At 36.1% G+C, this 26,062-nt stretch overlaps 1 protein-coding gene across 1 annotated transcript in view; it reads left to right on the forward strand.

Annotated features, from left to right (window-relative positions):
- Positions 1-25,218, forward strand: part of LOC115709473 (callose synthase 10) — a 125,371-nt gene extending 100,153 nt beyond the window's left edge. The window contains exons 36-50 of the mRNA XM_030637591.2: positions 4,570-4,685; positions 4,854-4,937; positions 10,803-10,915; positions 11,035-11,087; positions 11,167-11,343; positions 11,442-11,489; positions 11,872-12,030; positions 12,453-12,566; positions 12,666-12,754; positions 12,852-13,010; positions 13,122-13,224; positions 23,889-24,008; positions 24,268-24,318; positions 24,401-24,583; positions 24,682-25,218. Coding sequence (XP_030493451.1) covers positions 4,570-4,685; positions 4,854-4,937; positions 10,803-10,915; positions 11,035-11,087; positions 11,167-11,343; positions 11,442-11,489; positions 11,872-12,030; positions 12,453-12,566; positions 12,666-12,754; positions 12,852-13,010; positions 13,122-13,224; positions 23,889-24,008; positions 24,268-24,318; positions 24,401-24,583; positions 24,682-24,921 — 1,809 coding nt within the window. The 3' untranslated portion in view covers positions 24,922-25,218. The remainder of the gene's footprint in view (positions 1-4,569; positions 4,686-4,853; positions 4,938-10,802; positions 10,916-11,034; positions 11,088-11,166; positions 11,344-11,441; positions 11,490-11,871; positions 12,031-12,452; positions 12,567-12,665; positions 12,755-12,851; positions 13,011-13,121; positions 13,225-23,888; positions 24,009-24,267; positions 24,319-24,400; positions 24,584-24,681) is intronic.
- Positions 25,219-26,062: the final 844 nt, after the last annotated feature.

Consider the following 26,062-nt stretch of genomic DNA (forward strand, 5'->3'; position numbering starts at 1 on the left):
TAATTTAGGTTTTTTAAGTAAAATTAATATTTTTTAATTAATTTAATATTATTATCAATTTTTTTTAATAATTTTTATTGATTTTCTCGGAATTAATTGAATATTATAATTTTTAAAATTTATTTTTTTAATAATAGCGAGAAAATTTTTGGAATGATCAAAGTTCAAGAGATAAAAATGATAACTTTTAACGGTAAAAGAAACAAAATCTAATAGAAGGGACATAATTATATAACTATTATATTTTAAAGAAAATTTTTGACAAGTCCTATATTTTAGGGGGAAGATGTATTGTCAAACTTTTAGGGAGAAAATTTCTAATTATTCTTAAAAATACAAACAGTAACTCTAAGAATGCACGTAAATACTCTCATAATTTATCATTAGACTGTTAATTACGTATTTATTTTTTATTTGGACTGTTGAATTGGACTAGATTGACGTTATGTTACTGTTATATCAATAAATTATTTAAATAAATGACTTGAATGCAACGGGATATTTGCAACAATTTTTATAATTTAAGAAAATTTTGCAATAAAGAAAAGTTTAGGAGGCAAAACTCTACAAGGAACATAGTACTTCGGAAGGGATAAATCTTATTTATTCAAAAGAAAATATATACATATATATAGCTTTTGAGTCTTGAAACTGTTACAACTAATTAGCTAAAAACTAGGAAAGATTGAAAATAGATAGGAACTAAGAAATACTCATGTTTGGGTGCACAAATTGTATATTACTAACTTGCAACTCAATTCTTCAAAGTAGACTCTTGGAAGTGCTTTGGTGAGGATATTAGTTGACGAGTAGGAGTGTAGTTCAGCTGAACAATCGAGTTATCAATCTTTTCTGTGATGAAGTATTGATCAATCTCAATATATTTTGTTTGGTCATGTTGCACTGGATTCTTAGCAATACTTATGGTAGCGTGATTGTCACAATAGTTATAAATCAGATGGTACTCTTTGGATCCACATGCCTTCCCAAATTCTACTTCTGTACTACTTTTGGCAACCACGACTTGCTTCTTGCTTCTCCATGTAACTAGATTTCTATCTGTAATGTATCCTGCTAAATCTGCATCAATGTACATTTTGATGTCTCTGTAGTCATTTCTTTTGAATAGCAGACAATTTTTAGGATTCATCTTCAAGTATCTCAAAATTCTCATCACAAAGTCCAAGTATTCTTCATTTGGGTTGTTCATGTACTGACTTACACTTATTCTTCAATTGGGTTGTTCATTTTCTTGCCCATATACTTTTACTCAATTGCATTTTGAGATCTTTCCTCCATGTAATCATGTGGCCTCCAAAATTTATACTTAGTAAATTTTGGGGGTGAACTTGAATTGAATGCATTACTTCTCCATTCTTCAATCAACGTGGCAATTCAGCAGGGGTCTCGCATCTCCAAATCTACCCCAGGGACGTCAGATAGGGCAACGTTGGGTGCTCTGCGAGACAAGGAACAACTAAGATGGGTTCTCCACGATCAGGTTTCCCTACGATAAAAGTACCTAAGTCTTCTGAACTCTATTTCTCCATCATTTGGGTATCGCTTTGAGGGGGTTACTTGGCTCATTTTGATGAGATTTATCAAGATGCAAATGGTATCATTCTCTGTTGTGGAAATTCGAGGACAAATTTGAAATTATAAAAAGTCTCAATGGGTTGAAAGAATTGTGTTGAGGCAGAGACAATTTTCAATCAAGATCTTTACTTCAACATTGAAATTAATGGCTCTTGTAATTATTTTCTTTACTTCATTTGGGAGAGAAGCAGTTGCAATTGCAAAGGTTGATTGCAAGAAAGGTCTTGGTAAAACTATTCATTTAGTATCTAGGTGGGAATTTTTATATAATGTTGCATAGATCACCGCCATTTCTTGTTGCACCATTATCCCCATCATCGTACTCAGCAAAAGGATTGACGAAATGGCTGGGATCGTATTTGCACTAGCTGGACTTTGCTTTGAAGAGATGCTTCTTGTCATTAATTATTCTGAGAGAGATTTTTAACAACTGTTGGGTGATTTACAGCATAAAAATAACTTTTCTTCCAAAACCCGAATAATTCAAAAAACGATGAAAAACACTAAAATTACCAAGAAATAACATCCTCTAACTATGGAGAAATCAATAATTTTAGAGCCTAAAAGGCTCTTATCATCCAAATGGGTCAAGGGTTCGGGTCTAGATCTTGGGTTTGGGGTCTGCGTTCGTATTCGACTCCAGGTCCGGGATTCTGGTTCGAGTTTGGAATCTAGGTCTCGGTTCGAGTTCGAGTCTGGGGCATGTTTCTAGTTTGGATCTTGATCCAAGTCGTGGTCGGGGTTGGGTCAAGTTTATTGTGAAGAATTTATAATATTACATAACTTATTAGTACAAGTCAATACTAAACATAGTGTTGTATTAAATAATACTAATATAATAAATACAATCTAACACAACATTATACAATAAAATACAATATATAAGAGTGTATCAAACAAGCTCTAAGAAAACTTCTATGCAAATAGCTTCGGAATGAAGCCTTTTAGATTTCTATCTATGTGTATTTCTTGATAGAAAAAGGCGTGCCTTGCAAGTGAACATAAGATCCACCTGTGTTTAGTCAACCCATTGAAATTTAAACACCCACATAATGGAGGTTAACCTTTAATATGGTTTTGATGGGATTGAAGAAGATAATTTTGGAGTTGCAAACATTTTTAACCCCTTATCGACACATAATAAAGTAGTTTAAAACTCAATCCGCATAATTAAGTTTACAGCAAATAAGAATTTTAAATTTAAGTTTGTGTAACACCATTTACACAGGTAAAATGGTGATATGTGGTTGCAGAGTAGTAACCACATTTGTAAATCCAAAATACTGTATATTACAAGATATTGACAAATAATTATTTTTGTCACTGACACTCAATTATTTTGGGAAATTTGACATTTAATGCTAAAAAGTTATGGTTTTAAAATATTCCCACTCATTACACATTTTTTAACTATACTTTTAATTTTTTTTTTTTTCTAATCCTAAAATACCCTTCTATCAAAACCAAAAAACTTCACCTTCATTTCCCTCTCTCTCTCTCATTCTCTCGTTTTCCCTCAGCCACCACCACCCACCTCCCACCAAAACCAACCGGACCACCACCCACGACGACCTTAGCCGCGCCTCAACCACGTCGGACCACAACCACGCAGGCAGACCTCCAAAAACTTTATTTTTCTCACAAAAATCTTCATTTTTCTCACCCCAAAAGTAATAGGTAAGTGTTTTTTTATACAAAATATTGTTGGGTTTTATTATATTGCATGGATCTACACATTATTCGTTGTATTATGTCATTTTTGTGATCTGAAATGAAAGTAGAGTTCGTACCCAAACGCTGGTTTTTTTTCTGGGTTTTTCGAATTTTTGCGATTTTGTACACCATTGTGCGATTTTTCGTGCGATGCCAACAGAAATCAGAGGTCAGTGATGACTTTCATTCTTTTTGGCGACATTAAACAATGTCCTTGCGATTTTGTGCGATTTTAATAGTTTTGTGATTTGTGTGCGATATTTTTACATCATTATGCGATAATACTTTTGCTTTTTTTATATTTTCTTGTTGTGTTTTTTGTGCGACATTGTGCGATATTATTTTGTGCTTGTGCGATTATTGTGCGATATTATTTTTTCTTGTGCGACATTATGCGATTATTGTGCGACATTGTTTCATTTTTTATTATTTTCAGTTTAAAGCAAGGACAAGAAAATAATAAAAAATGAAACAATGTCGCACAATAATCGCATAATGATGTAAAGATATCGCACACAAATCGCAAAACCATTAAAATCGCATAAAATCGCAAGGCGATCGTTTAATGTCGCCAAAAAGAATGAAAGTCATCCCTGACCTTTGATTTCTGTTGGCATAGCACAAAAAATCGCACAATGGTGTACAAAATCGCAAAAATTCGAAAAACCCAAAAAAAAAACCAGTGTTTGGATATCAACTCTACTTTCATTTCAGAACACAAAAATGATATAATACAACAAATAATGTGTAGATCCATGAAATATAATAAAAACCAACAATATTTTGTATAAAAAATACTTACCCATTACTTTTGGAGTGAGGAAAATGAAAATTTTTGTTAGGAAAATAAAACTTTTGGAGGTCCGACTACGTGGTTGTGGTCCGGCGTGGTTGAGGTGCGGCTGAGGTCATCGTGGGTGGTGGTCCGGCTGGTTTTGGTGGGTGGCGGGTGGTGGGTGGTGGGTGGTGGTGGCTGAGGGAAAATGAGAGAGAGAGAGAGAGAGAGAGAGAGAGAGAGAGAGAGAGATGAAGGTGAGGTTTTTTTTGTTTTGATAGAACGGTATTTTAGGGTTAAAAAAGAATTAAAAGTATAGTTAAAAAATGTATAGTGAAGAGAAATATTTTAAAACCATGTGTAATTTTTTAACATTAAATGTCAAATTTCCAATTATTTTCTTACATTGGATATCCAATCTATACGTTTTATTATTGAATAAACAATATAACAACAATGAGGGAAAATTATATTTTGTTTTGTAGGACAACTACCTTGAGGAGGCAATGAAAATGAGAAATCTTCTGGAGGAGTTCCATAGAAATCATGGCCTCCGGCCTCCAACTATTCTTGGTGTGAGAGAGCATGTCTTCACAGGAAGGTTTGACTGAATTCTTTTCAAATGTAAATTATTATTATTATTATTATTATTATTATTATTATTATTATTATTATTATTATTATAATTTGCTAAGCTTCAAATGTAATGATTATTGTTTATCGTTTCTCCTCCCTGATAGTTGTGTGTGTTACATCCATGTTCGTACAGTGTCTCATCGTTAGCATGGTTAATGTCAAATCAAGAAACCAGCTTTGTTACTTTGGGGCAACGTGTTTTGGCGAGCCCTCTCAAGTATGTAGTACTTATTTGCTTTCGGAAAATAAGCATTGTTTTTATTTTGTTTCTTGTAAAATTATTTTATTTGTATAGGGCTTTCATACTATCACTATAATTATAATAATAATAATAATAATAATAATAATATTTTTAGTAATAATTTTTTAGTTATAACATAAATTTTTTGTGATTAAATATAATTTTTAATCACAATAAAAATTTACTTGAAACTATAAATATAATATTTAGATACAAATTGTCATTAATTTAATTTTATAATCACAACAAATATTGTGACTAAAAACATACTTAGTCACAAAAAATTGCGATTTTTACAACTAATATCTTTAGTCACGAACTTTTTAGTCACAACATTGAAATAAGAATTTATAATTAGTCACAACATTCTCACTTTTAGTCACAAGTTTTGTTCTAGGTAGAGTATTGAATATTTGTAGTTTTGCAAATTCGAAAAATCCTCTCCGTACGAGACTAAAGAATGTTTGTTTGGCATGAAATACACATTTAGCTAATGGCATTTGGGTTTGGCATTCATACTACTTCCCAACATTCTTTGAACCTTGCTTCTCTTATGATTTTTTCTACTTTCTTTAGAAAAGTGATTTCTTCTGCTATTCTTGACCTTCGATGGTTCGATTAGGGCTTCGAGTCGTTTTACCTCGGTCTCCTGACCCCTTTACTAGTGGCGGTCTTCTCCCCCACTCATGGTAAACCTATTTCGCGCTTCTAGGGACGTGAGTTTTTTGGTTTTTGTGTGTTCGATTAGCAACAACCTTATGGAAGGACTTTTTTTCTCCAGGGTTGCTCTCCCTTCATTCTTCCTCGTCTAGATTTCTTCTCTTACCTTCATTTTTCTTCTTTTGGATTGTCACGAGTCAGTGGTTATGGCCTATCTTTTGGGGGTTTATTCAACACCTTGATTTTTATGCCTCCAGACACGGGTTTTTGTTTTGATTGCTGCGACACTTTTCGAAATCTTATAAGGAGTGTCTAAAATTTTTTCTTGTAAGCTTTCTTGTTTCTGGTCTAGTTTTTTCTCTCTTAGTTTTGTTTGGATTTCTTAGTGTGCAGGTGGATCTGTGTTTCTTCTAGGCTGGCTTATGGTTGTGTTAGGACCTGTTTGCACACCATCTCTTTGTTTTAACATTGTACGAATTCAGGTTGAGTGGAGCTTTGTCTCTTTGCCCTTTTGGGGCATCATCTAACAACGTTTCTTGAGATTATTTTGACTCCTTTTGGTGAGTCTCCCTCTTTTTCTAGTGGGTAGTTAATGGGGCTTTGCTCCTTCTGATCTATATTACTCTGGTATGAATATTCATTTTTTGGTTGAAAGTTGTTTTACTGGGTACCTATTATGGAGGTTCTGGCCTGAAATGTTAGACAGAATTGGGAAATGAACAACACACTCAGATTCTCAAAGACCATGTGTGAGATTTCAATCTTTATTTGGTCATTCTTTCAAAAACCATTTTTAATCACAATCAACTGGAACTTTTAAGTGTTAAACTAAGATTTTACAATAAATTGGTGATTGGCGAAGCGATGAGGAGTGGTGGCTTGTGCCTCCTTTGGTCTGAACAAGTTGAATTGGATCTTGATTCTTACTCTAACTCTCCCATTGATGTGTTTGTAAAGTCTCATGACATCGTTTGTTGGAAATTTAAAGGATTATACGGTCAACCTTCATCTTTTTTGTGGAAAGATTTTTGGAAACATCTTGTTCTTATTTCATGTACACACAGTGAACCTTGGCTATGATTATGTGAATCATTTTCATCTTGGAAGAAATGATCAATGGGGAGTGATTCTCACCTCCAAATCTCTTACTAAAAACAATTATCATTCCCAGAGTTAGTGTAATGACACTTGCCTTGGTAACAAAGAACAAATTGAGCTTCATTGATGGTGATTGCCCTCACCCTAGCCCTAATGATGAATGCAATCGTAGTCCTGGAGCAATCGATGCAAGTCACCAAAATTGTACAAGAAAAAGTTGAGGAAACAGAGGGATTGACAACCATGGAAGACTTTTAGGGTAATAATATGGAAGGATTAAATGAAGCTCAAATGGTGGACGTTTCTCTAAACTTAGTGGTTAGATTGACTTCTTCGGAAACTATGAAATTAATTGGTAGTGTTCATGGCCAAGAGGTAACTGTTTTAATTGATAGTGGAGCTACCCATAATATAGCCTCTTCATTAGCTAATAATCTCAGTCTACCCATCTGAACTACCGATTCTTATAGAGTTCAATTGACTTGAGAATTCACCAACTGACTCGGAGTCTAATAAATATTAATTAATCACCAATGAAAAGTTGAAAATAGTAAATAAATAAAAAGAACACCAAAAATTATAGAGGTTCGGTCCCTTAAATATTAGTAATGACCTACTCTACTTTTAGTTGTATTGATATTGAGATAATGTCTTGCACATCACTAAGGAAGACAATGAATTCTAGCTACAACTCTCAAGATGCTTACAGAGAATATTGTTCACAAAAGTGCTCTTAAAGTCGAGATAATGATTTCAAGTCCCTCTTCCCTGTGAATACGTTCACTATTTATAGGATGTAGGGAAGAACATTTAAGGCCACCCAACAAATTATAGCCCATGGACCATGAAGTAATACCTAGCATAGCATAGCCGAAATGAGTGGTGCACACCCTTTGCACCATGGACCATGAAGTAATACCTAGCATAGCTGCTAATCTTTGACATGCTAGAGTCATTTAAGGCCACCCAACAAATTATAGTCCAGCGGGATAAAATAAAAGTACCCTATCCGGCCCTGCTTAGGGTTGGATTTTAGATTGAAATACCACCTGATCTCGAAGGGAGAAGGCTGTTAACAACCCATCTGATCGTACAAAACAAAAAGAACAGACATATATTTGATCCCCTTCAGAGTCAATTGTGTCGGACATATCCCAAAATAGTTTGCTACATTCTTTAAGTACGATTGGAGCAGCAAAATAGCTCCTTGTTCTGCATGGGGTCCACACCACACCATCCAATTCTCAAGAAGGCCATGGGCAAGGTACTCCTCAATTGGCGGGTCGGTTGGAAGACCCCCAACCAAGTTTTTAGCCTTAAGTTTCCTGAACCTCCTAGGGGTAAGCGTGGACGGAGGAGCTCCCAAGCACCGTCCAACTCCCCTTTTGAGGCGAAGGCTCCAGAACCGCTAGCTCTTCCACTACATGATGAATCCTAACGCAAGAAGGCTCACCATCTTCATTGAAAGGCTCAATGGGCTCATTGTATCCCCCTAAGCGGTTGTTTGTGATGAAATCACTGTCTGTGACTCGCCTCTAAGCAGGCCATTCCCTTACTTCAGGCTCAACATGCCTCTCGGTCTGGCCGACCTGTGTAGCCCATCCCCTTGCTATCAGTTCGGTAATATAGGGATCAAATGAAGGTACTGTGCGGTGGGTTTGTTTTTCTTAGCCATGTTTGGATCCTGACCGGCATAACGCGCAACAATGACTACAACTTCAGCTTGTAAAGGATTTTTCTTTGAAGGTGACGCACGTCCTTCTGGAATCGTGTTCGGGACTCCTAGCCAGATAATGTATGTCCAAGAAGTTGGAAGGAACTTCCTCTAACCTCGGTTCAGTTTCCAAATGAACTAACTATAGATCTTTCCTCTAATCTGTTCAGAGTAGTGATGATGTTGTGTCTCTGGTACAGGACAACCACTATTAACCTCAAAATCAAAACTAGACGAAGTGCTATCCGGAGAATCTTTAGATGAGGAACTACCTGCTCAAAGTGCAAGCTGATCCTCAAAAAGAAGACTAAGAAAGTCCGCGTTGATCCGGTATTCACCTCCCCAGTAATCGTGCGGGTTTATCTGTGCAAAAGGCAAGAGGGAGGTGAACATCTGGATAGCTTAAAACCACTCGAATGACATCTAACTAGGCCGTCAGGGTAAAACAGGCCATATATACCGGCTACGATGATTAACAAATGTAAACATCCTAATCTACAACGAGAAATTTGTTTTTGAGTTTCTAGGTTATTACTAAACTTAAAATCTCAAGAATGTCGAACAAAAAGAAAAAGGAACCTCCTTTCCTTTTCAAAATAGCAATATTCATCTAGACTAAGGAGATTTCAAGAAACCCACTACATTTAAGGGTTTTTCTAATGCCCCAATATGGGGGTGTCTAGTTTTATCAATGGTGGAATATAATAGAGTTGTAGAAAATTTGAATGAAATAAAGAGAGAAAGGGGTCTCAAGGAACAAACTCACTAGAAAGAGCTTGGACGACACCGAAGCGATGAAGAAGAGACCTCCGGATTGCTATTGTATGGTGAAAAGTCGACAGTGGAATGAAGAACAACATCGAGTTTCAAGTTCCTGGGAATTTTCTTGAGTTTTTCTCTCTGAAAAATTTCTAAGAACCATGATGAATGAAAAGGTTTTAAAGAGTAGAGGAGGCTTTATATAGGGTTTTCATAAATGATTTTCCCAAAAAAAAGTAAATTGGAAAATCAATTCTCACAAAAAGTGCATGGGGAAGTTGAGAAAGCTAGAAAGTGTAATCATAGGGGAATGTAGCCGTCAGCACAAACCCCCACAATGTATGATTTAAAGCCGTCATAATGATGGCTAACATGGATGGGTGACCCGTCAATCCTGCACGGAACATTCGGCAAAGTCTATCACGTGGGACTCACGCGTGTCAGTATCCAGGTGAATACCAAAAGTCCCCATCCAAATAGGTGTTCACACAAGGACTTGTGGGGCTAATATTATCCCAATTTTTTTCTACCCAGCACATTCAATCGGCCAGTACCTATCCTGAGACTTAGGGATAGAGCTAACCATATCCTTTCTTTACTGGCCTCAAAATAAAATATTTCTAAGTTTGCAACGAAAGAGAACTTCATCAAGTACGACCTCTATCCTTCTGCGGGCAAACCTTCAGGTTCCTTTGATAAACTTTCTAAGAAGAAGAAATGGACCAAGAGGAAAGAACCCAAGGTTGATTTCCCCTCTAATAAGCTTTCTGAGAAGAAGAAAGAAACCAAAAGAGAAAGGGCTGCCTGGAAGAGGCTTGAGCGAGGCGAACCCTTGGGGAAGGTTCTCATTCTTATAAGACCTTAAGAACAAGAAATCGTCCGATCTTCCCGCCCAGCTATCGTTGAGGGAAAAAGCAAAGGAGTAGCCAATGAGGAAAGTGAGGAGGAGTCTCTTCAAATGATGAGGGTTTTCTAGACAACCTTTTTTGGAATGATATATTCTTGATTTGGGGGAGGGTACAAATTTCTCCAATTTATACTTAAATATATTTTTTCTTTAGAATAGGTCTTCTAACTTGTGTGCCTTTTTGCATATATGTCAGGGGTTTTAAAATGGGGACGACATTTTTGGAATAAGGGAAAAATTGACCTTTCCTTCCAATATTGATATACATAGGTTTAGAAAAAATAATTTCCCTTAAGCATAAATAATCAAATTTCCCTTTTATATTCAAGCTTATGATATCTAAATTATCTTCCCATAAATCATTCCGACAATGCTTTTAATATTTTTCCCATTTTACATTGGGGATGGTAACATAAACTTGTACTTTCATTATTAACACCTTGTTTTGACAACATTTATTTGCTAGAGTAAAACCTACAATTTTCATTCTTAGCGTATTTCATTTCCATAACAACACGATGTATTCTCTTTTTTAATGATCTAACTTTATTTGATTTGTGTAGCCTGAATGTTAGAAAATGTGTTTTGACTATTAAATACTACTAAAAATAAGTATAGTGTGGGAGTTTTTGTAATTTTTTTTTTTTTGAGGGGGAGTTTTTGTAAATTGTATTTATTGTTATTATTATTGAAAATCTTGCAGAGTTCGCATGCACTATGGACATCCGGATGTATTCGACCGTGTATTTCACATAACTCGAGGTGGCATTAGCAAGGCATCTCGTGTTATCAACATTAGTGAAGATATCTTTGCTGGTGGGTGTGAAGTTGGCGATTGCTTTTTATGTGTGACCCTATACTTGATTCGTAGACATAACTGATTTAATTTTCCTGTTAATATCTAATTTTTGATAGATGAAAATGAAACACTGCAGGGTTTAACTCAACATTAAGGCAAGGAAACATCACACATCATGAGTACATTCAGGTTTAATATAATATTTTCTTCTGCCTGTCTCCCGCCAATAGATTGCAATTCCGGTTTACTGATACTTTGCTATATTCAGGTTGGCAAAGGAAGGGATGTTGGTCTGAATCAGATTTCCCTGTTTGAAGGAAAAGTTGCTGGTGGAAATGGGGAGCAAGTTCTTAGTAGAGATGTATACAGACTCGGACAACTTTTTGATTTCTTTAGAATGTGTTCTTTTTTCTTCACAACTGTCGGTTTCTATGTTTGTTCTATGGTGCGCTTTCTCTACTGGTTTCTATTCGTCAATTTGAATAAGTTGTCTCTGCTTTCTAGTTGCTGTAATCTTTTTGTGGTGATTTCTACTTGATGCAGATGACAGTGCTCACAGTGTACATATTCTTGTATGGAAGGGTTTACCTGGTAACTTAAATGTCCCCTTCTGCTTTGATGTCCATACTATTTAAATTGATTCTGTAGCTTTGGCTTACTAAAGATTTAATAATGTGGTGGTTGTGCTGGTGTTCATGAAAACAATTGTTAGAGTTCATTCACACTCATAAAACATATCAATGTTCAGATCTATACACAAATATGTTATTACTAGAATTTATATCTAAATAAACTTTTGTTGATTTAAAGAGAATAATAACATAAATAGAGGAAGAGTACCATAATATATTTTGTAAAGATTATTTTTGGATAATGACTTAGGATTTCTCTAGTTTTTACTCAGGGGAGAAGATGGAAACTAGAGTGGTTCTTATTTTTTCTTATGGAAGATTTTTTTGGCCAATACTTTTAGGCTTTCTCTGGACTTGATGAGCAAATTGCAAAGCAAGCAAAAAGACTGGGCAGTACAGCACTAGATGCTACTTTAAATGCTCAGTTCTTGGTCCAGATTGGAATTTTTACAGCAGTTCCGATGATTATGGGTTTTATAATTGAACTGGGACTACTGAAGGTTAGTCCAAGTCATATCAAGATCATGTCGTTATTAACTTTTCAACCATTATAGTGAGGCTGATTTCTTCGCGTAAATGGTTGTTGCCCATTCTCTTGTATTTTAAAACCATAAGTAGTTTGTTAAAGAAAATAAAATTATGCAAAACGTTTTCTGTAAATCCGCGAAGATTATAATATTTGATTATCAAAAGATCCAAGACCATATACTTTTCTATCAGGGTGGGGCATTCAAATATTATTATATCTAAACATTTGAGGTGAATTTGGTCATTAATCATGCTACATCTGCAATTGCATCTGCATCAAGACCTTATTCTATATATATATATATATATATATTATATATATAATTATATATTTTCCCCCTCTGTTGGATGTTTTCTATTCTAATTATTTGTGCTTTTCTTGACATAATTGCAGGCAGTTTTCAGCTTTATAACAATGCAGCTTCAGCTATGTTCTGTGTTCTTCACTTTCTCATTAGGAACTAGAACTCACTATTTTGGACGTACGATTCTCCATGGAGGTGCAAAAGTAAGTATTTATTTGATACTCTTGATTTTCTGGTTAATGAATTTTTTTTTTTGTACATGGAAACAAAATGATTACTCACATTTTTTATATTATCAACAGTACCGGGCTACTGGTAGAGGTTTTGTTGTCTACCACATCAAGTTTGCAGAGAATTACAGGCTCTACTCAAGAAGTCATTTTGTCAAGGCGTGAGTGATCATTACTTTGCTTATAGAAGCTCTCTCTCTCCCCTTTATATATAAATAAATAAACGATAAGTAAATTCTTAGAAACTAATCTTCACAGGTTTGAAGTGGCTCTGCTTCTCATAGTTTACATTGCATATGGGTATACTGCCGGCGGGGCTGTTTCATTTGAATTGTTAACTATGAGTAGTTGGTTTCTGGTCTTCTCCTGGCTCTCTGCACCCTTTATCTTCAATCCTTTTGCTTTTAATTGGCGAAGGTAAATAATTTACTATATTTGCTTACATATGATCTCTTTATGTTATTATTTTTATGATTTTCTAGCTGTGCCCTTATACTTTCTATGCATGACAAAACCCTTGATTAACAGAGCAGTGGAGGATTTTGATGATTGGACCAGTTGGCTTCTCTGTAAAGGCGGTGTAGGAGTGAAAGGAGATGATAGCTGGGAATCTTGGTGGGAGGAAGAGCTGGTACCATACTTTGTCATTACAATTTGCATTTTTTTTTTTATTTATTTCTGTTTTTCTGTTTCCAGCCATACTGAGATCCAGAAATTTTTCTTCTAAAATAAAAAATTTATAATATATTTGACAAAAGGAAAGCAAAAAAGTGATTCTTTGAGATAGGGATCAGTGAAACAATGGAGAAGGAGATTGGGATCAAGTTGAAGAAGAGTACCAAGATGGGTAGTACCTTTGAGATAGCGAAGGACACGCTTGGCTGCATGATGATGAACCGTGGTAGGAGCATGAAGAAATTGACACAGTCTGTTGACGGTGAGAACTATATCGAGACAAGTGAGAGTGCAACATTGTAAAGCCCCAACTAGGCTTTGGTATTCAAAAGTATTATTAGGAGGATCTCCATCGTAAATAGACAGTGGAGTGAGAGACATAGGCGTGTTGACAGGTTTGGAGTCCAAAAGATTCGTCTTAGTGAGCAAATCACAAATATATTTGGTTTGGGAAAGATGGAGACCCGAAGAGGACCAATTAACTTGGATACCGAGAAAAAAGTGTAAAGGACCAAGATCTTTAATTGAAAACTTTGTATTTAGGTAGGAGAACAAGGAATCAATGGTGATAGAGGAAGAGCCCGTGACGATGATATCGTCCACATATATGAGTACAATAATGACAACAGTAGAAGATCTATAGATGAAGAGAGACGTATCTCCGTTGAAATCAATAAAACCCCAATCCAAGAGAGAAGTACTCAACTTAAGAAACCAAGCACGAAGTGATTACTTGAGACCATAAAGGGACTTAGATAACTTACAAACATGATGAGGTTAGTCCGGGTCAACAAAGCCCTCGGGTTGTTCCATGTAAACTGTTTCAGTGAGATCGCCTTAAAGAAAAGCATTTTGGATGTAAAGTTGCTTAATAGTCCAGTCGTAGGAAACCACCAAAGAGAGAACCAAGCAGATTGGGTTGGGTTTAATCACTAGACTAAAGTCTCACGGTAGTCAAGGCAAGCCCTTAGCCACAAGGCGTGCCTTGTAGCATTCCACAGTATGGCATTGAGTTTAATACAATAGACCCATTTACAGCGAATCACCTTACAATGAGGAGGAGGTTTAACAAGAATCCAAGTGCGTTGTTTAGATAAGGTAGTGATCTCGATATTTATGGCATTATTCCACTTCAAATCGGCGCTAGCTTCTCAAAAATTGGATGGTTCAATAGGAACACCTACAGCCACACTATAAAATAAATGCGGCTTATACCCAATTTAGATCTTGTAATCATGGGATACAACTTAGAATGAGCAGTGGTAGATGGATGTGGACTGTCCAAGTCAACCATAAATGGGATAATAGGAGGTGAGGAGAAAGTGGAGGAAGAACTAGAAGAAGTTGTAGTAGGTGTTAGGGTAGAGGACTAACAGGGAAAGAGTGAAACTGAGAAATAGATGGAGTGTGTATAGGAGTGAGAATAGGACCAGGGGAGGGATAAGGATTGGAAGTAGGAGAGATATTTGGACAAGGGAAGGGAGGTGGGACAGTCAAATGAGGAGAAGGAGGAGGTATAGAGAATGGTAATAAAGTGATGACATATTGAGGTTTAGTAAGTGGGGGAGAGAGAATAGAAGGAGTATCGAAAGGGAACAGGACTCATTGAAAACCATATAAGGTGTAAGAAAGATGCGGCCAGAAGATGGATGAAGACAGAGATAACCCTTGTGTTTGCTGTTGTAACCAAGGAATATACAAGGGGAAGAGCAAAACTCAAGTTTGTGACGGTTGTATGGAAGAAGGAATAAAAAATATTGGTAGCCAAACATTCGAAGAAGAGAGTAGTTAGGAAGCTTTTGGTATAGTAGTTGATAGGGGCTAGAATATCAAAGGATACAGGTAGGAAGTCGATTGATTAAATAAATTGCGGTAGAGAAAGCATAAGGCCAAAAGTAGAGAGACATATGAGCATGTGCTAAAAGAGTGAGACCACTTTTGACGACATGACAGTTTTTGTGCTCAGCACAACCTTTTTGTTGGGGCATGTGAGGGCAAGAGAGATCATGATGAATGCCTTGTTGGGTATAAAACTTGGAAAGGGTGTGATATTCACCGTCCCAATCAGTGCGGACAGTTTGTATTGGGCTATGAAATTGAGTGGAAACTAAAATTTTAAAAGTGAGAAAAGTTTGGAAAGCTTCATCTTTTCTGGTAAGTAAGTAGAACCAAGAAAAATGAGTAAAATCATCAATAAACAATAGAAACTATTTAACGCCAGTGATAGCTGTAACAGGGGTCACACCCCAAATGTCAGAATGTATTAATTCAAAAGGCTTTGAAGCTTAAGATACAGAGTTGGGAAAAACAAGTCTATTAGATTTGCCTAATTAATGAGTAGTACAAAAAGTTAGGCTATCTCTTTTCGAAAAGGAAAAATTACAAACAGATAAAATACGAGAAACAACTTCTAGAGATGAATGTCCCAAGCGAGAGTGCCAAACATCGACAGAGGACGAAGACAAGATCAGTTGTGGCATGGATGAGCGGAAAGTTGGCAAAGATGGTGAGACCCGATAAATGCCTTGGTCAAGTAGGCCTTTGAGGAGGATTTGGTGGTTGTCTTGGTGTTTGGCAAAGAAATAAGTAGGATGAAATTCAACATAGGCATTATTAACATGACATAGTTGAGACACACTTACAAGATTTTTAGACAGAGTAGGGAGTGATAAACCTGGCAAAGTTTGAGAACATGGGAAGTGGAAGATGATAAAAATGCAGAGCCCACATGAGAGATAGAAGCCAACATACCATCGCCAATTGTAATTTGATTAGAACCATGATATGGAGAGGCTAATTCCAAGAGATTTAAGTCTGAAGTAAAATGATGAGAAGCAGTCGAGTCCATATATCAAGTGGGGTTAGTAACCGTATTGGAGGATGAAGGAGTTGGTAGTAGGGGAGGGTTATGCAATGGTTGTTGTTCGGTGAAATAGGCATCGAATGGACGAGATGGAGGTTCTTGTTAATACTGTATGTTTTTGCAGTAATAGCAGAAAGCAACAATATGACCCAGTTTGAAACAAATTTTGAATTTGGGTGGACGAGGGGTTGATGGGAGCAAAGGGGTAGAGGATCTCGAGGGTTAAGGGTATGGTTGGCGAGGGTGATGGAAGGATGGATGAGTGGGGTGGGAGGGAGCATTAGTATTTAGGTTGGGGTTGGAATAATGGTTGTTGGGGAGTTTGGGAGAAAATTGAGAATTTGGGAATGGAAATTTGGGGCGCTGCTTAGGGAAAGGTAAGTTGGCAAGGTTGGCTTGAAGGGAGTTTATGGAGGTGATTGTCATATGTCTTTCCAGGCAAGCTTTGTAACTCAAAAGAACAGCATGAATTTCCTCAACTGTTGGTTTAATGGGACGAGCTAAAATCTGTGTGACAAATTCATTATACTCTAGACCCAAACAATTTAGCAAATGCACTAAATGGTCTTGGTGTGAAATCGATTCTCCAATAGAGGCAAGAGTATTGCGTAAGGATTTGAGTTTTGGATATAAGCAAATGTTGTGAGACCTTCTTTTTTTAGGTTTTGCAACGTTGTTTTGAAATCGGAGCTCCCAACAAAAGAGGCGATAGTGTAAGTGCATTCCAAAGAAACCTAAATCTGTTGCAGTGGAGAAGTTCACAATCTGTCCCAGCATAAACTCAGAGCGAGAAGCATAAAGCCAACTCATGAGAAGTTTGTTGTACCGATGCCATGTTGTGAAATCTACGTTGATTTAGGAGGAGTTTGAATTGATGAATTAAGGAGGGCAGGTCGCGGTACCATCGATGTATCCTTTAAGCTCATTTGCAATAATGTTTTGCATTTGTATTCTCCAAACGAGATAATTAGATTCATCTAGCTTGACAGATATTGTTTGATTGAGAGGGGTATGGTTGAAGGTAATAAAAGAGATGAAAGATACAGATGAGGGGAAGAAGAAGGTGTTGCAGCGGCTGTGGTATTAGGGTTTTCTTGGTTTATAATAGTAGGGTTTACATTAGAGTTTTACATGTTTGCTTCATCTTTTTGTGGGGTAAAACCGGTACTGGGAATTGATACGATGGGGAGCTTATCACTGCTCTGATACCATGACAGAAGGAAAGCAAAAAAAAAGTGATGCTTTTTGTTGGAACATTGATGAATATTATAACAAAATATAGAAGTATTCTAGTGTGTGTGAAGTGAAAAGAGTCCCACATGAGATATGAACCCTTATTTACAAGAGTATATAGAGTGCAACTTTGGCATTTGGAGTTGGGCCCCAAAGGGTTCCCAGTTTTGTGAGAATGGGTGAGGACTCACACACTTTACCCACCACGAGCGCGCCGTCCATCCGATCCGAGCCGGGTTGGGTTGTTGTGGTGTGGTGTGACAGTCTATTATTTTTACAGAAAAATTATTTAATAGAATAATTATTTTTTATTTTTTACTTTAATTGAGAAACGTGTTTAATTGAAACTGATTACTTAGTCGTATCAGTTAATGGGACACGTTCAACCAACTACATCCCACGATTCAGAAAATGTTCTTCTTCCCGTTATGTTTTTTCAATCTATTCGTCTATATAATGTGATTGAACTGATGGGAAGAATACATATTTTTCATATCGGAAAAAAATACAGTTTTCATAAAAATTAAATTCCATCTACGATATAAAAAATCTTTGGGTGTATTCGACGGTGCAGTGGGGTTTCGATACAGTATGACTAGGCTATTTGATCTTGGGGACGGCCGACATATTCTGACTGCTTCCACACTCCTGGGCAGTGCCATAAACATCTTAAAGAGAGCGACCTAGTTCGCGACTCAACCCAGAATTTTCATTTGGTAATATTGTTCATCTTTTATTTTTGCTAGCAGTTTACTCAAAAATTTTAAGACATATGACTACTATCGATGAATTTTTCGGTTCTACTGCTGACATTAACAAGCTTTTTTGTTGTGAGATTTTGCACTTTAAACGTTGGAGACAGAAGATGTTTTTTCTGACCATGAGAAAAGTTGTGTTTGTGCTTACTGTTTTGAAACCAGTTGTGTATGAGACTCCACCTCCTGCCAAGAAGAAGGTGAAGTCGAGCAGTACGAATCGCAGGTTAAGGAAAGGGATTCTTGGGTAGAGAATGATTTTTTGTGTAAGAATTTTATTTTGAATGGTATGTCTGATGATTTGTAAGATTATTATAATTCTGACAAATCTACAAAGGAAATATGGGAAGCACTACAGAAAAAATATGATACCGAGGAGGCAGGAACAAAGAAATACGCTGTGAGCCGCTACTTGAAGTTTCAAATGGTCGATGATAAATCAGTCGAATCCCAGTCTCACGAGCTTCAGAAAATAGCTCACGAAATTCTTTCTGAAGGTATGACTATTGATGAACAATTTCAAGTTGCTGTTATGATTGATAAATTACCCCCTTTGTGGAAAGATTTTAAAAATACTCTTAGGCACAAAACAAAAGAGTTTTCATTGGAAAGTCTGATAACTCGTCTTCGAATTGAGGAAGAAGCTCGAAAATAAGACCAAAAGGAAGAGGCGCTTGTTGTTGGAAACAACAACAACACTAACAAAAGATCCACTACTGTTCTGAAACCTAATTGGAAAAACATGAAGAATCAGAATCACAGAGCGAATTCAAACCGCAACAGTCAACCTCAGACTAATAATAACAATCAGAATTGGAACCATCAAAGGAACAAAAATAATAAGCAGTAAGTACCCCCTAATAGAAATGACTCTGGTTTGTTCATGTGTTACCACTGTAACAATCCAAGTCATATGGCACGAAAATGTAAGAGCAAGCCTAGTTCTGCTCCGCAGGCTAACCTGACAGAAGAGCTACCATTTACATCTATGATTTCAAAAATCAACCTCATTGGTGAATCTGATGGGTGGTGGGTAGATACTGGCGCTTCTCGCCATGTCTCCTATGATAAAAATATGTTTAAAACATATGTTGCTGCTACTGAGGATCAGAAAGTATTGTTGGGTGACTCCCACACCACTATAGTTGCTGGTACTGGAAATGTAGAATTGAACTTCACCTCTGGAAGAACTGTGATTCTAAAAGATGTGATACACACTCCAGAGATAAGGAAGAATTTAGTCTCGAGCTACCTTCTAAACAAGGTGGGGTTCACACGGACTATAGGAGTTGATTTGTTTACTTTAACCATAAATGGGATGTTTGTAGGAACAGGGTATGCAACTGAGGGAATGTTTAAATTGAATGTTCAAGTCAATGAAGTTAATGCTTCTACTTATATGTTGTGTTCTTTTAATACTTGGCATGCTAGACTTTGTCACGTAAATAAACGCATAATCAAGAACATGAGTAGTTTAGGCGTAATTTCTAAATTATCTTTAGATGATTTTGAAAAATGAAAATTTTGTAGCCAAGCCAAGATTATGAAAACACCACATAAATTTGTGATAGAAAAGGAAACCGAGCCTCTAGATTTAATCCATTCTGATATTTGTGAACTTGATAGAACTTTGACTAGAAATGGTAAACGCTACTTTGTCACTTTTATTGATGACTGTTCTGACTTTACCTATGTGTATTTAATGAAAAATAAAAGTGAAGCCCTTGATATTATTAAGATATTTGTGGCTGAAATTAAAATCAACCTAGTAGAAAGATCAAGAAGTTTCGTAGTGAAAGAGGCACTGAATATAATTCCACTGCTTTTGTTGAATGTTATAACTCACATGGAATCATACACGACAAGACAACACCTTATTCACCTGAACTGAATGGAAAAGCTAAAAGAAAAAATAGAACTTTTACTGAATCTGTTGTTTCTATTTTATTGAATCCGGGTGCTGCTACTCATTAGTGGGGAGAAATTTTATTAACTATGTGTTGTGTGCTTAATAGAGTTCCTAAATCTAAAAGTAAAATTTCTCCATATGAAAGTTTGAAAAATAAACAACCCAATATCTCATATTTTAAAACTTGGGATTGTTTGGCGTATGTTAGAATTCCTAATCCTAAAAGAATTAACTTGGCTTGTAGAGCATATGAATGTGTTTTTATTGGATATACTGTTCATAGTAAAGCATGCATATAGATTATATGATTTAAATGCACATACTATTTTAGAATCTAATGATGCCAATTTTTACGAACATAGATTTCTATTTAAATTGAGAAATAGTTGGGGTGCATCATCTAGTAACATGTCTGCTATTAGGGATAATGAGCATGAAGAGGGTATAGAAACTGAACCTAGAAGAAGTAAAAGAGCTAGAGTTGCGAAAGATTTTGGTTCTAATTTTTGTGCATATACTCTAGAGGAGGATCCTTCTAACCTCCAAGAAGCCTTGACTTCACTAGATGCTGATTTGTGGAATGAAGCTATTAATGATGAAATCGACTCTCTTGAGTTAAACGGAACTTGGCATTTAGTTGTGTTACCACCAGGTTCTAAGATAATAGATTGTTAGTGGATTCCAAAAAAGAAATTGAGACCCAATGGTACTGTTAAAAAGTACAAGGCACGTCTTGTTGGCAAAGGATTTAGACAAAGAGAAAATGTAAATTTCATTGATATATTTTCATCTATTACTAGAATTACATCTATTCATGTGCTTTTTGCTCTTGCTTCTATTCATAATCTTGTTGTGCACCAAATGGATGTTAAAATTACTTTCTTTAATGGCGAATTAGAAGAAGAGATTTACATGGACCAACCTGAAGGTTTTCTTGTTCCTGGTCAAGAACATAAAGTGTGTAAATTAGATAAATCTTTGTATGGTTTGAAACAGACACCTAAGCAATGGCATGAGAAATTTGATAATCTTGTCATTTCACATAGTTTTATAGTAAATATAAGTGACAAATGCATTTACTATAAATCTGAAAATAATGTGGGTAACATTATATGTTTATATATGGATGACTTGCTAATTTTTGGATCAAATATTCATGTCATGATCGATGTGAAATCTCTATTATGTGAAAATTTTGACATGAAAGATCTTAGTGAAGCGGATGTAATCGTTGGTATACAGATCAATAGGTCTGAAAAGGGAATTTCTTTGAGTCAATCTCACTATATTGAGAAGATCTTAAAGAAATATAATTACTTTAACTGTAAACCTGCTTGTACACCATATGATCCCAGTATAAAATTATTTAAGTACACTGGTGATGGTGAAAGACAATTTGAATATGTGAGCATCATTGGCAGCCTTTGGTATGCTACTGATTGTACTAGAACTAACATTGTCTATGTCGTTAGATTATTATCCTTGCTTACTAGAAGACCTAGTGTAGAGCATTGGAATGCTATTGAGAGGATCATGAGATACCTCGAAAGAACATTGACCCTACCTTATCAAAAGTTTCCAACTGTACTTGAAGGGTGCAGTGATGCTGATTGGAATACTTTATCAGATTACTCAAAGGCAACCAGTGGCTATATTTTTAGCATAGCTGGGGAGCTGTTTCATGGAAGTCTAAGAAATAGACTATTTTGGCTCAATCTACAATGGAGTCTAAAATGATTGCACTAGCTACTGCTAGTGAAGAAGCAAGTTGGCTGACAAGCCTGCTAGCTGAGATTCCTCTATGGGAAAAATCTATTTCAGCAGTGTTGATCCATTCCGATAGTACGCGGCTATTCCAAAAGTTTAGAACCGTTATTACAACGTAAGAGGCGACAAATACGTCGTAAGCACATCACTGTTAGAGAGTTTTTCTCAATAGGAGTTGTTAGAGTGGATCATGTACGCATTGATGATAACTTGGCTGATCCTTTGATGAAAGGTTTAGCTAGAGAGAAAGTCCTTAAAACATTAAAAGGAATGGGACTGTTGCCCTTAGATTGATGAATCACTCGTAGTGGCAACCCGACCTATAGACTGGAGATCCCAAGAAATAGGTTCAATGGGTAATAACAAGTTATGAAGTGATAAAAGTGACATCAAGCTATAATTATACGAAAAAAGAAGCATAAATTCCTAAAGCGATTTAAGGCTGAGTTAATAGAAGCTCTTAATGAGATCTATACTCCAAGTGGAGTGGAGTATCGAGCTACGGGAGTACTCTTGATAGACTCACCTATGTGAATGGTGGGAGTGGGGCAGCTTCCTGTAAAATTTTAGGCAAAACTTCTAGAGCGTTCACTACACTGGGATAGACGTGCATGTCCATTAACGCACGAGCTTTTAATTACACCCTTTAAAAGGTTGTTGCGTGTTACAATGTTAGAGACAGAGTTCAAGACTATGAGTCACTCTAGTAAAATCTAAATCGTATTCACTACGCAGAGGTTCAAATCGAAAGATACCTTTGTTTATTCTCAATCTTACTGTTGAATGATACTAGTAGATGGAAATATTTTTTAAAAATTCAAGTGGGGGATTGTTGGAACATTGATAAATATTTTAATAAAATATAGAAGTGTTCTAGTGTGTGTGAAGTGGAAAGAGTCCCACATGGGATATGAACCCTTATTTACAAGGGTATATAGAGTGCAACTTTGGCTTTTGGGTTTGGGCCCCAAGGGGTACCCAATTTTGTGTGAATGGATGAGGGCTCACACACTTAACCCACCACACGGGCGCGCGCCGTCCGTCGGAGTCGTGTTGGGTTGGTTGGTTGGTGTGGTGTGACACTCTATTACTTTTATAGAAAAATTATTTAATAAAATAATTATTTTTAATTTTTTAATTTAATTGAGAAACATATTTAATTGAAATTAATTACTTAATCGTATCAGTTAATGTGACACGTTCAACCAACTACACCCCACGATTCAGAAAACCTTCTTCTTCCCGTTATGATTTTTTAATCTATTTGTCTATATAATGCGATTGAACTGATGGGAAGAATATATTTTTTTCATATAGAAAAAAATACATTTTTCATAAAATTTAAATTCCATCCGCGATATCAAAAATCTTTGGATGTATTCGACGGTGCTTTACAGCGCAATGGGGTTCCGATACAGTAAGACTGGGCTGTTTTATCCTGGGGACGACCGGCAAATTCCGACTGCTTGCACACTCCTGGGCAGTGCCGCAAACGTCTTAAAGAGACAACCTAGTCTGCGACTCAACTCAGAATTTTTATTTGGTAATATCGTTTCTCTGTCATTTTTGCTTGCAGTTTACTCAACACTTTTCCAAGTAAAATGGTACTCACTCCAATAGTGAGTAGTTTCTGGTTGTTTTGGCCTGTGGCCAGCTTTGTTGGTTGGTGGTTCGAATTGTAACCAGTTATCAAAAAAAAAAAAAAATAACCCTTAAATAAAGCAATCCAATACCTGGACACATGTCCAGTTGAGAGGTGACCAAACACCACAAAAATAGGAAAAGAAAAACAATTACAAATCTTAAATTAATTAACAATATTATATTGTGCTGCATTACAAATGAAGGGGATGAAGCATATTATAGAAAATAGAGGTATAATTTTTGTTAATAATGATTTCATTGAAGAATCCACAGGAGTTCAATAGTTGCTTTGTGCCATTTTCTAGGATTATTTGTTCTAAATTTCTACAAGATAAGGATTTGAATGGACACTTTGTTTATTGAACATTTTTTATTTATTTCATGTTATATGCTAATGATTCAATGCTTTCTCATTCATTCATGAATAATTTATTATGTTGTTGGTGCAGTCACATATTCAAACACTGAGAGGTCGTGTATTGGAAACCATTTTGAGTTTGAGGTTCTTCATGTTTCAATATGGCATTGTATACAAGCTCCACCTCAGTGCCAAAGAAAGATCACTTGCGGTATGCTTCATTTCCCCTATCTGTGTAGTAGCTAGTATATCTATCCTGTAATGTACTTAGTAGTTCCTTCCTCCTATTGCTATGTATACATGCTGCTGACGTCAATGTATAATGTAGTTGAAATAGGAGATTATCATGGACATTTTTCAAGATAGAATAAAGGGTAGAGTATTGAGTCTAGAACATTGACTACTCCACTATCACCACCAATTGATTCTCATTGATCTTGACAATTGCTTGCTTTTGTTATCTTGTGTAGATCTATCTATTTTCCTGGGTCGTGTTACTTGTCATTGTCATGGTATTTAAGGTACTATTCTTCCCGCTTTTCTCAGCCTACTTTTCATATATTTTGTGAAAACTCAATTATGTATGCTCCTTTTACGTTGCAGGTTTTTACCTACAGTCCGAAGAAGTCAGCTTACTTCCACCTAGTGCTTCGATTTACACAAGGCGTCACATCATTGGGACTCATTGCGGCGATAGCTCTAGTGGTCATATTTACTGATCTTTCGATGCGAGACTTATTTGCTAGCATCCTTGCATTTATTCCGACTGGCTGGGCAATTATTTGTGTAAGTCATTTATTTTGATCATTTTTAACCCATTTCTTGTATACTGTTTTAGCTGCATCATTCAAATATTTTTTTTTGTGTTTGTGCCAAAAATACAGCTTGCTGTGACTTGGAAAAGGGTTTTCTGGAGTCTCGGGTTGTGGGACTCGGTTCGTGAATTTGCTAAAATGTATGATGCTGCTATGGGTATGCTCATCTTTGCCCCAATAGCACTCATATCATGGTTCCCATTCAGATTTTCGTATCGGCCTCTTTTCAATCAAGCTTTCACCCGTGGCTTGGAAATCTCCACTATCATTATGGACGATGCACGAAATAAATGGGTTGGCCGGCCTTGAATATTTACTACGAATATGACTCCAATAATAATAATAATAATAATAATAATAATAATAATAATAATAATAATAATAATAATAATAAAAAGCAGCCAAATCTCACACCTTTTCATTTTTGTTGCACCCGATAGGTTTTGGTTGATAAGTGACATGTTGGATCTACTCAACTCTAGCTCTTCACTAGTCCATATGGCGTGAAAACCCATCTATAAATTTATAAATAAATTAGAAAACAAACTCGATTCTATTTTAATGATAATTAAATTATAAAATTATATTAAATTTTAAATTTTGATATTTTTTTTGTTGTATAATCATTTTAATAATACAAGTAATTATTCTACTAAACTTTTTTTTTCTCTTAATAACATAAAAGTATATATTGTAAAGTCTTAATTATTTTAAATATTTTGAACTCAATAAATAATAATTTTTAATAAATTAATTTATTATAAATATATTATTAATTTTTAATATTCAAAGATGTTATCATTAACATATTTTTTTTTTTTTTAAAACTGTCATTATTCTCATTTGTAATTATTTCTATTCTCAAAGTTTTTATCATCGACATAACTTACTTGTAATTGTTACCGGGAAATTTGATTTTCTATACTTAGAAAATCAAAAAATTTGATTTCTAAACCAATAATTTAAACCCTAAAAAAACTATACCTTTTTTTTCAAAACCCCAAAAATACCCCCAAACTCTCACAGCATCTCTCTTTCTCTCTCTATCTCGGCCGGTCCCAAGAATCCCACACCCCAGGTCCGATGGTCGGACCATGGGGTCCGATGGGGTCCGACCAATCGGACCCATCGGACCCCAAGGTCCGACCATCGGACCTCTCTCTTCCCCTCTCTCTCAAATCGCAGGAAAAAAAAATTAAAAGACGGTCGGACCTCTTTCTTCCTCTCTCTCTCAAATCGCAGAAAAAAAAAAAAATTTAAAAGACGGTCGGACCTCTGTCTTCTTCCCTCTCTCAAATCGCAGGAAAAAAAAAAAGTTTCAGAGACGGTCGGACGGGTTGGGGTCGGACTGGGGTTGCTCTTTCGGGTTGGGGTTGGGGTCGGAGGGGTTGGGGTCGTGGTCGACGGGGGTGAGGGTGGTGATCGGCGTTGGAGTTGACGTGGGTGGGTG

Source organism: Cannabis sativa, chromosome 7, assembly GCF_029168945.1.
Source record: "Cannabis sativa cultivar Pink pepper isolate KNU-18-1 chromosome 7, ASM2916894v1, whole genome shotgun sequence".
In the NCBI taxonomy this organism is placed as follows: Eukaryota; Viridiplantae; Streptophyta; class Magnoliopsida; order Rosales; family Cannabaceae; genus Cannabis; species Cannabis sativa.